Consider the following 10,845-nt stretch of genomic DNA (forward strand, 5'->3'; position numbering starts at 1 on the left):
AATGCCGTTCGAAATGTTTTCTTAAAATCTCCTGAATACACCCTGTGTCATCAGTGCTAAGGCCCCTTTTCTGCCCTATTTTTGGCGAGTTCTCTCTCTCTCTTCTCTCTCCTGCGGTGCCTGGCTCAGGCTGGTACACGAGCTCTTGAGATTTGTCTGTGTTTGCGCCACCTTTCATGTTTGCAGACCGTCACCAGGGAGATTCACCGGCAGAGGAGCCAGCGCTTGCAGGCACAAAGTAAAGCCGCCTCAGGATTCCATGCTTGCACGCTTCTGGGATGGCAAAACTGTGGATGCAGATGATTTCTAATGTAAACACCTGCAGCATTTGAATGACCTGGGTCTGATTGATCTGTATAATACTCTGATGGTTAGAAAGAGAGTTAACGAGCACACAGCTGCAAATTGCACAGTGGATGATTAAACACTTGAATTTGCAATGGACAATCTTCATCTGTAGCCATCCGACATCCAGCTGCTGCTAATCTTGTAGTTTGCTCACATCTCATAACCATAAAAGATGCGGGATTGTTTTTAATTTCCTTGATCCATTCCTAATGCACGCCTAGGCTGAAATAACGCTGTTCTAGGGGGGTCCGCTTTGATTCATGTTAATGTACTTTGCTCTGTTTTTATTTCCACAGGATGTATGTTTTTCTTTCCAAAGGTAAAAATAAAGGGACACATACGGTTCGTTTCACTATGTACAGTACACTTGTGTTCCAATCTAATGGTAAGACAGAGATTCCCAAATGTTTTGTCAGCTGAACCCCGTTAGACGCATAATTTACTTGAAGTCCCCCTGAGAATTTAAGCTTTTATCAACAACCGCATTTGCCTATTTATGGCTCTTCTGATAATTGGTTAATGTGTCACCTGACCGGGCAATTAAATGAATAAATATTTAACTTTTATTAGTGTTTCTTTTATTTTGATTTCATTATTCTATTAACTCAAAACTTTTCAAAAAAGAATACAAATAAGACGGTTTTCCAATATTTATAAAAACAATTGTACTATAAAATAAAAATATATAATATATATATATAGAACATCGCAAATGCACATTTAAAACTCACATTAAAACAAAGAAGACAAAGATGACACAAATCCAGATTAAGACGCCTTTTAAACTAACATCCATAATCCATATAACGCGCTTCAGTGAAAAAGTGCATCTGCTGTTGTCTCTCACAATTCAAAATCAGAAACATAATTGTTTAGAGCTGTTAAACACTGCTGATCTGTGAAGATTTCTCTCCTGATTCACACCCAGAACACTGTTTTCCTGGAGGGAAGTTGTATTTATGGATATGACTCATATTTGAGTTAAACAACAGCTCCCCCCCCCAAGGAGGATGTGGTTTCATCTGTGTTCTTCTCCAGATGTTAACTGAAAGGACTGGAGTGCTGTGTGGATTACTTGTGCATTATTGTGATGTGTTTTATCATGCTGTTTGGACTCTCATTCTGACGGCACCCATTCACTTACAGAGCATCCATTGCTGGAGACCACTGATGCAATGACTGCATTCCTCCAAACCTGATGAAGAAACAAACTAATCTTCATATCAGATGACCACCAAGGGGGGTGAGGGACAGTGTAAGCACATTTTCCTTTTTGGGTGGTGTGAAAACTATTCCTTTAAAGCATTAACAGACCATGGTTAGCGGCTCAAATCTTTGAACCCTTGACCCAACACAACAGTCGGCTGCTGCCAAGAACAGTCTCTCAATGATTTTGGATTCGGCTTGCAGACGTAAAGAATCCATGAGCGATCTGATAGTTGATGTAGATCAGCATAACACAATCAATTCCGAAACCCTGGGCAGCGTATTACGAACATCATAAGCTCTTTGAAAGAATATAGTACACATGCCAGGCGGTACATAATACGACCTCCAGACCAGACTGTTTTCAAAACAACGTAAATCAATCCATTTTATTTGCGCACTGTGCCAATAATTTGTTTTTATTAATCTCTTGTTATATAAAATGGAAAAAGAGATCAGTATCTAACCCTAAATACATCGATTCGCATGTAATAATATTTAATGTTGTTATTATGGGGTTTCCTGCTGGCGCCGCTCTGTGTTGTCGTGACTGGGACTGAGGAATAGAAATGCATCTGTTTTCTGCTTTGTTTCTTCTTTAATTTATGCTGTAATCACTTCCCTCTTCCTCTGTTCCAGTTCTGTTTAGTCTCTGACACCACAGCAAAACAACCATATTTTACACGAGTTGTGTTAAAATGAGTTAAAATGACCAGACACTGCATGTGAAAACCATGTCCTGTCTATTGCTTTGTCTTTTACACGCGCTCACAATAAACAACAAACGTGCAACCAAAATTGCTGCAGTGTCCACAAAAACATTTGCTATTTTTAAAAATCATCCCGGTCAATAAAGATTCACAGGACCACCCAGTTTTGAAACATTTTTAATGAACAATTCAATTGCAATTTTAGTGAAAACAAAAATGCATTACATTTAAAATGTAAATTAAATGCAGTTTAACTGAACTTAAGAATGCGTTTTTACTTAAATTGAACTTAAGTACATCTTTATATGTAATTCATAATTACTATATATATATATATATATAATTTGTAATATAATTGCTGAATGCTGTGATGGGCATTTTTGGTAAACTAAAATATACATTAATGTCATGTTTAATGGCAAACTTTTATTTCATGTACTATAAATGTAATAATTTATGGCATGACAAAAAGTATATTAAATTTTTTTTTAAATGTTAAGTAAAATTTTAATTTAGTATTGTTACAAATTGCACTTTATATAGTAAAGTGCTAATAATATAGCACTAAATATAGTCATAAAAAAAGTCACAAACTTTAAGTGCACTTACTGTATATATCCTTTTAATCCCATGCAGTTTTTTAAAAACCTAATTTTAGATTTGAAATTTTACACTGCCAAGCACCATTTTTCACAAGGGTGTCAGATTTTTCATTCATATAACACTTTTTATAATGCATTTAATTAAAAACGGGATCGTTTATAGCTGCCATATTCTGTCTCCTATCATCCTTGTCTTTGAGACTTCCTTGCACTCATTCTTTTTCCTTGCATTCATCTCTCTCTCCTCTAATAAACTCTTATGGATTGAATTACCTGACAGCTGACATGCATACAAAGAAATAAACCTCTCAGGGTCATTATAAATGTCAGGGCTGAAGGTTTGATTATGCAGGACTGTGGGTTTAATTGCAGGACTCGTACTCATTTAATTAGGTGTCGCCTTGTTCAGACCTTAAGGATCACTTAAAAACTCAACAATTCCTGGAAAGAGCATTTTGAAACTCAGTTACAATGTGTATTTTCTAAGGCATTAACTCACAAACACTTGACCTATTGTGTCTATTACAACACTGTGCATGCAGTATGATTGTTAGTGTGTTAGCCTTGTACTATTTATTTTACAGGCTATATATTAGTGGTATATATATGTAAGATATTCTGCTCACCAAAATTACAGTAAAAAAAACTGAAAATCTTTATTACAATTTGAAAATAAATTTTCTCTGTGAATATATTATAGTGTAATTTATTTCTGTGATGCGCAGCTGTATTTTCAGCATCATTATCCAGCCGTCAGTGGTCACAGATCTTAAGAAAATCATTCTAAATATGCTGATTGTGCTCAGTTTATCTATATAGTTATGACTTTTGTGTGTAGGAAGGAAAAGCAGTCGATGAACTGGTTTGGATGATATATGCGTGAGTAATGATTGCACAAATTTTCAGTTGAGTGAATGATACTGTTAAGAGGGGTTCGATAATGGCCTTGGCTCTCAAAAAAAGCTCATGGACCTACAGAAAAATCCTGAACTGAGCTTCATTCCGCATGAATACGACGGACGGCATAACTGAACCTCTTGATGGGAATGAGAATAAAATGAGAAGTGCTTGTGAGCTTGGAAGCTTGGGGGCGCGCCGCTGTGCGGTGACGCGCGGGGCGCGCTTCTATAAGAGACTGCAGCAGACCACTGAACTAGGGAAATGACTCCTGTGTTTTTATTACCTTACACAATCGGGGCTGTTAAACACTAACGACAATGTTTTCAAAAAGGGCGGTTCTTTTTCCCTTTCCCAATTTGTGGTCACAAAAAAAACATTAAACCGACGCTACATTTTAACGCATACATTCTTAATGTGTTTGGACGACTGTTGCATTAATTTAAAAAAAACCGCTAGAACTTTCAAAACTGTACTTCAAAAACAGTTTTGCTACAAATTTCCCATTTTTTCGTGAATTATGCAGCCTTATTGTTTAAAACAACTACTGAGCTATGAAATTCCCGCGTTACTGTGAAATGTGTATAAATAAATGATCATCAAGAAAAATAAATTCCCATAAGATAGCTTCCCCAGTAATGTGGTCAGGAAAACAATAGACAGCTCGGTGTTATCAACAAACACTAAAACCTACTTTACAAGTTTTAAATGAACCCAAATGACCCAAAAATGTGACTCTGTAAGTATTTGGCGGGGTTTATTTGTAGAAAAAAACCCCCAAAAATACATTTTATGGGGATTTTTCTTTTTTTCCAAAAATCATTAGGATATTGTTTTGAAATTTGTAAGTTTCCCACGAAATTTTATCAAAGCGTATTTTTTATTAGTAATATGCATGCTTTGGGAAATTTTGGACAAAATTTAAAACTGATTTTTCTCGATATTAGTTTTTTTTTCACCCTCAGATTCCCGATTTTCAAATAGTTGATTCACCAAAATTGCCCAATTTTTACTAAAATCTCAATTTCAAAAAATACTATAATGACGGTTTTGTGTTTCCCGGGTCAAAATATTTTTAAAACACTCCAAGTATCCCTACCCGAGCCCTAAAACCCTAAAACTGTAATTTTTTTGAAACATCAGTTTTTATTGACGAAATTTAACAGTGCAAAAAATGCCTTTTAAAAAGGGGTTTGGAGAAGGAGGGCTTATTTTTTAAAAAAAAATGCCCCAAATAGGAATTCGAAACACGACGTAAAGTTTCTTTCCTCGTACATTTTTGTGGTATTACTCACCCAAAGCGCGTCCCCGAACTGACGCGTCAGTCTCTCCCCCCCTGACGCGCTCGGAGGAGGAGCGCGGCGCGTAAATAGCGCTCCGCGCCCCTCCGCTTCAGAGAGCCACACGCGCTAAACACAAACAGCTATTCTTCACCAAGACCCCGAGTTCACACAACACGAAACATGATTAAGAAAGAAAAAGAGTCCATCAGAGAACGAGTTTGACATCCCGGCGAAAAAACTGTGCTATCGCGATGGTTCCTCGGGATCCCACCAAAGTCGCAAGACGGGCGATGTGTCTCGCTCTGAACGGACCTTCGAGGAGCAGTACACGCCGACCATAGAGGACTTCCACAGGAAACTCTACAGCATTAAAGGAGATGTATACCAGCTGGACATTTTGGATACTTCAGGGAACCATCCGTTCCCAGCTATGAGGAGGCTATCCATTCTCACAGGTAAATACCTTGCCCGCGTTAGAAAATGCATTTAACTAATCAAAACTCATGCTACTGATACGCACTTTCATTAGATCAAGCTGAAATATCAGACTAGTGTTGACTAAGCAGTAGAATGCATTTCTAATCTCTCTCTTAATTCTTTTGGCCACAGGTGATGTTTTCATCCTGGTGTTCAGTCTGGACAACCGCGAGTCCTTGCGCGGACGTCCAGCGGCTCAAGCAGCAGATCTACGAGAGACCAAGTACTGCCTTAAAAACAAGACCAATAGAGAACGTGGACGTGCCCCTGGTCATCTGCGGGAACAAGGGCGACCGCCAGCGAGTTCTGCGAGGTTCACAGCGCGAGGATGGATCAGAGCAGCTGATCGCCGGCGACGAGCAGTGCGTCGTACTTCGAGATCTGCCGCCAAGAGGAACACTAACGTGGACCAGATGTTCCAGTGAGACTTTTCACTCTCGCCAAACTGCCACAACGAGATGAGCCTCCTGACCTCCATCCGCAATGTGTCCCGTGCAGTACTGCGACATATCTGCACAAGAAGTCCCTCGAAACAAAGAAGATCGGCGACGGCGCGTGCATGGAGTATCGTTATGCCTTTTGCGCGCCGCCCGAGCGTGCATTGTGCACTTGATGTACATCAAAGAGAAGGCGATAGGAGGCGGCCAGGCGAAGGACAAAGAGAGATGCGTTATCAGCTAAGAACCTAGCCGCTTCCAGCGCTGCTGCGGTCATTCTTGTGGGATGCAGCCGTGTCGCTGCAGTCTCTCGGCAGAGGGAGTTGTGCCTGTTGCGCGGTGACTCCGGATAAATTTCGTTCGGGCGGTAGGTGTAATTGGTTTGATTTATCTCTTAGCTGGCGTGGTGGGAGTGCATGCATGTTATGCTCGCGAGAGCTCCCAGAATACCGACTGTTCTGTTCAGTCCCAGGCTGTAGTCTGGCTTATCGTGTAATGCTTTTCTTACAGCTTGTTGCCTTGTTGGAAGGTACTGAAGGGGAGAAATGAACGGTTGAGTTGCAATGTCAGCTGTTTACATTTGTTGGTTAGATTCGATCACAGTGAAATCGACTTGAATGTTTTATTGCTATTTGAACAATTTTTTACTGTCAATGAATGTATATTTATTCTTCTGTGTCGATGTTGTTTGTGACACAAACAGAAATAAAATCGTTTTTTTTATGAGGCAGACGCGGCGGGCTGAAGACATTTCTCTTTATTTTACTCATTTCTTTATTTTTACTCAAAACATGAAAAATGCATATGCTTTAGATTTTTAGATTTGGTGGTATGTTGGATGTTTTGTTTTTTGTTGTTTTTAGGTGTTGACACTTGACGCCTCCTTAAAAAAAAAAAAAAAAATGGTTTTATATTTCCATATCATCTGAAAGCTGCCAGATAACATAACCAGGCTCAAACTACTGTCACTGTACACACTTGATCCCAATAAAACACAGCTGGTGATTTTTCTATTTTCTGAGCACATTAAAAATGGTTTCATGATCTATCTGAAAGTTTGCAGATAAACCCCATCGAGTATAAACATCCCAGCCAGACATATTCCTCAAAACTGCAGAATAATCAGAAAAAACCCAACAGAATTCTTAAACTATTGTCTTTAATTGACAGCAAAGTAAAAACTGCTTGTCACTCATCAATTATAGCTTGGAATGAGGAAGTATTGTCTCTGAACACATTAAAGCACGATTTCATCCAAGCATGCAACTAAAGCTAAACTTTTCTGAAAACTGCAGAATAATATCAAAATACCTTCTGGGAAGCTCAAACTATTGTCTTTTGTTGTGTATACACATGGCGCCAAGCAAAAACAGCTTGTCATTCATCTGCTGTGGCATGGAATGAGACCTGAATATTGTTTCTATACAATTATTATTATTTTTTTTTATTGCATCCGAACTTGCAGATAAAGCTCATCTTGTGTATACATATTTAAAATATCTGTTTAAAACAGGGCCTTAATGTGAAAAATATACTTATAGATTCTCAAATTGTTGTCATTTGTCTGTTGTGGACACACCTTGACTTTGAGTATTCGATATAGCTTGGAATATAAGGCTTCAATATGACTATCTATCTTACTATATAATATCGTTATACCCAAAGTGAAAGCTTGTGCTAACTCTCATTTAAATTTCCAAGCATCACAACTTAAAGAAACCAACTAAACAATATAAAAATACATTCTAGGAGTTGTCTCAGATATCGTCTGTTATTGGGTACAATAAAGTGTAAACTGATACTGTATGCTGGAATGATGCATGCCACAATATTTCCTTTGAACACATCAACAAATATGGTTTCATGCAACTTCATTTCAAGCAGCTAAAGCTCATCTTGAGTTGAAAATATGGTTTCATGCAAGTTCATTTTCAAAAGTTTGGAAACATTACTATTTTTAATGTTTTTTGAAAGTAGTTCTTCTCTTCATCCAGCCTAACCATTATTTGGTTTATGATAAGTAAGATTTATTATTATTTTTAAATATTTTTACATCTTAAAATAATTGTTTTCTATTGTGAAATATACTTTAAAAAAAAAAATAATTTATTCCTGTGATGCCAAAGCCTGAATTTTAGGCATCATTACTCCACCTTCCCAGTGTCACATGTAACATCCAGTCTATCACACATGATCATTTAGAAATCATTCTAATATTCGATTTATTATGAGTCGTTGGAAACAGTTCTGCTGCTCTAATATATTTGATGAATAAAAGGTTAAAAAAGAACTGCATTTATTCAAAATAAAAATAAATTCTAATAATATATATTCTAATAATATATTTTCTTACTATCACTTTTTAATCAAATTTAACACATCCGTGCTGATAAAAGTAGTGAATTTTATATAAAAAAAGAAAGAAAAAAAAAATACTGACCCCAAATTACTGACCAAGTAGTGTATATTGTTATTACAAATATTTATATGTTAAAAAACAAGCTTTTTTTTTTTTTTTACTTTTTATTCATCAAAGTATCCTAAAAAAGTATCACTGAAAAAATATTAAGCAGCAGAACTGCGTTTCCAACTTTGATAATAATGAATCATCATATTAGAATGATTTCTAAAGGATCATGTGATAACTGATCCTAAAATTCATCTTTGCATCACCGAAATAAATGATCATTTAAAGTATAATAAATTTAAAAACAATTATTTTAAATTGTAATAATATCACAAGATTACATTGTTTTTTCTGTATTTTTGATCAAATAAATGCAGGCTTGATGAGGCAGAAGAAACTTCTTTCAAAACATTAAAATAGTAATTTCCAAACTTTTGACCTGTACCTGTATAGATGCGAAAACCACAGTAATCTGAAAATATCTAATAGGATGTCTCAATACTATCTGAGTATTGCTTGTGCACACACTTGATGCAAAAAAAATAAATAAATAAAGACGGCCAGTAATTAGTAATCTTATGGATTTAAAATAAGACCCCAATAATGAGCACACTAAAATCTACATCTAAAAGCATAAATACCCTTGATATCGCCTTTAAAACTTCACAATAACCTGAAAATACCTTCAAAACGGCGTTCTGTTGACTTGGTTGTCATTTCACTAATTTATTATGGCTTCAGTGAGACTCTAATATAGTTTCGGGTCACCCAAGCACATTAAATATGATTTTACATTGAAATGCAAGTAAAAACCTGTATTAAAGAAGTGATTTAATATAATGCACAATAATGTTTAATGTGATGTGTTCGGAATAGGTTATGTGTACAGAATCAGGTAATTATTTAATGTGCTATTCCCAGAGTAATAACAAAAAACATATATACAGATGATACAAAACTGAGAAATAGTACACATCGGTGTCGCCTCTAGCGGTGGGTCAGTTAGTTACACACACACAGCTGCTCGTGCTCGTTCTTTCAGAGTCAGGAGGGTTTGGGGATGTCGAACATGCACAGGCTCTTGTATTTCTGCAGAAGCTGGTTCTTGGTCTGGACCTGCTCTCGGAGCATGCGCAGTTTGCTCTCCTGCAGCGCGGGGCTCATGTCGACCCCCGGCATCGCCGCGATCTGCTCACGAGCCTCCTGAATCTTCGTCTTCAGCTTGTTCAGCTCCTGGAGCACGTCGGGGCTGTCTTTGTCCATGCTGTCGAGAGGTGAACGCACACAGAACGGTAGAATTGAGCGACGTCAAACACGTGAGCCGCCGTTGTTTACACAGAGCCGACGGCAACAAGTGACAGAACGTAGCGAAATCAGCATCTAGATATGCGTTTCTGTGCCTTGAAACATAGAACAGAAGAATGTATAATTCTTACCATTTTATGATGTCGTGAATTATAGGCAAAAAGGAATAATCTTCAGCCTCCTCTACCTCCGGTACAGCAGACGCCATGTTTGTTTTCACAGAGGGGTTGCACGTCATCAACGCGCGTCAGCGTCTCTGCGTAAACAACGTCATGACGCCCATGTTATGTTTTAGAATTTGTTTTTGTATTTGTTTATTTGTCTATTTTTTTGTCTTTGTTTTTTTATAATGATTATTTAATAAAGATTACATTAACGTGGGGGGAAAAATCAATTTAATTATCTGCCTATATTATATTATATTATATTACAATACAATACAATATATGTTTCTCTTCATCCTGGAAAATTTTACGGAGAGCAGTGAAACAAAGAAACTACTAAATAAATAAAACATTTATTAAAAGTAATAAATAAATACTAAAAAGTTGATTTAAATAAATAGGCTAATACAATTACTCATACAGAACGATCCTCCATTGTGTGTCCAGACAGCATTGTAGGCTCTAGAAAGAAACGATCGCTGGTCATTATTTAATCGTGGTAATGTTTGGGTTGTTGTTATCGGCTGATTTAAGTTGAGATTCGTCCAACATAACAAAAGAACTTCCCAAACCTTCCAGGAAACCTAAGAACTGTGGCATGCATTGATAGATATGTATTTTAACCCATCATTCACCCTCTGGGCCCTTTTGCTCTGTCACATTAAAATTGATCAAGGCCTGAGCTGCATTCCTAGATTTGGAAATATTTGCTTTGGCTTCTGTTTCCTGTAATATTGATTTTCGTAACAGGTGTGAAAGCTGTGAAAAAGTTAATCGTACACCAGGCTTTGTCTGTTTGTGTACATGTTTCTTATGGCAGATCAAAAAAAATGTGACTGTATGTTTTGCCATTATATACTCAGAAATGAAAACTGACAGAGTAAATACTTGTCTCAACAGCATGTGACTGTTCTATCCAGTGCCATGCACAGATGCACTTTTATTAAAGATGAATGCATGATTAATTAATGTTCTAATGAAAAGATAAAGTATCTATCTATCTATCTAT

General features: G+C 37.0%; 1 protein-coding gene and 1 pseudogene across 1 annotated transcript; one reads left to right on the forward strand and one right to left on the reverse strand.

Annotated features, from left to right (window-relative positions):
- Nucleotides 1-176: 176 nt before the first annotated feature.
- On the forward strand, nucleotides 177-6,324 carry LOC109063015 (annotated as a pseudogene).
- A 2,951-nt stretch (nucleotides 6,325-9,275) lies between these two features.
- On the reverse strand, nucleotides 9,276-9,945 carry med9 (mediator complex subunit 9). The gene is made up of 2 exons (XM_019080093.2): nucleotides 9,804-9,945; nucleotides 9,276-9,631 (listed from the first exon to the last, which is right to left on the reverse strand). Exons 1-2 carry the CDS (start codon nucleotides 9,908-9,910, stop codon nucleotides 9,412-9,414), a joined length of 327 nt encoding a protein of 108 aa, XP_018935638.2. The 5' UTR covers nucleotides 9,911-9,945; the 3' UTR covers nucleotides 9,276-9,411.
- Between the last annotated feature and the right edge of the window lie 900 nt (nucleotides 9,946-10,845).

The sequence above is a fragment of the Cyprinus carpio genome, chromosome B12 (genome assembly GCF_018340385.1).
Source record: "Cyprinus carpio isolate SPL01 chromosome B12, ASM1834038v1, whole genome shotgun sequence".
In the NCBI taxonomy this organism is placed as follows: domain Eukaryota; kingdom Metazoa; phylum Chordata; class Actinopteri; order Cypriniformes; family Cyprinidae; genus Cyprinus; species Cyprinus carpio.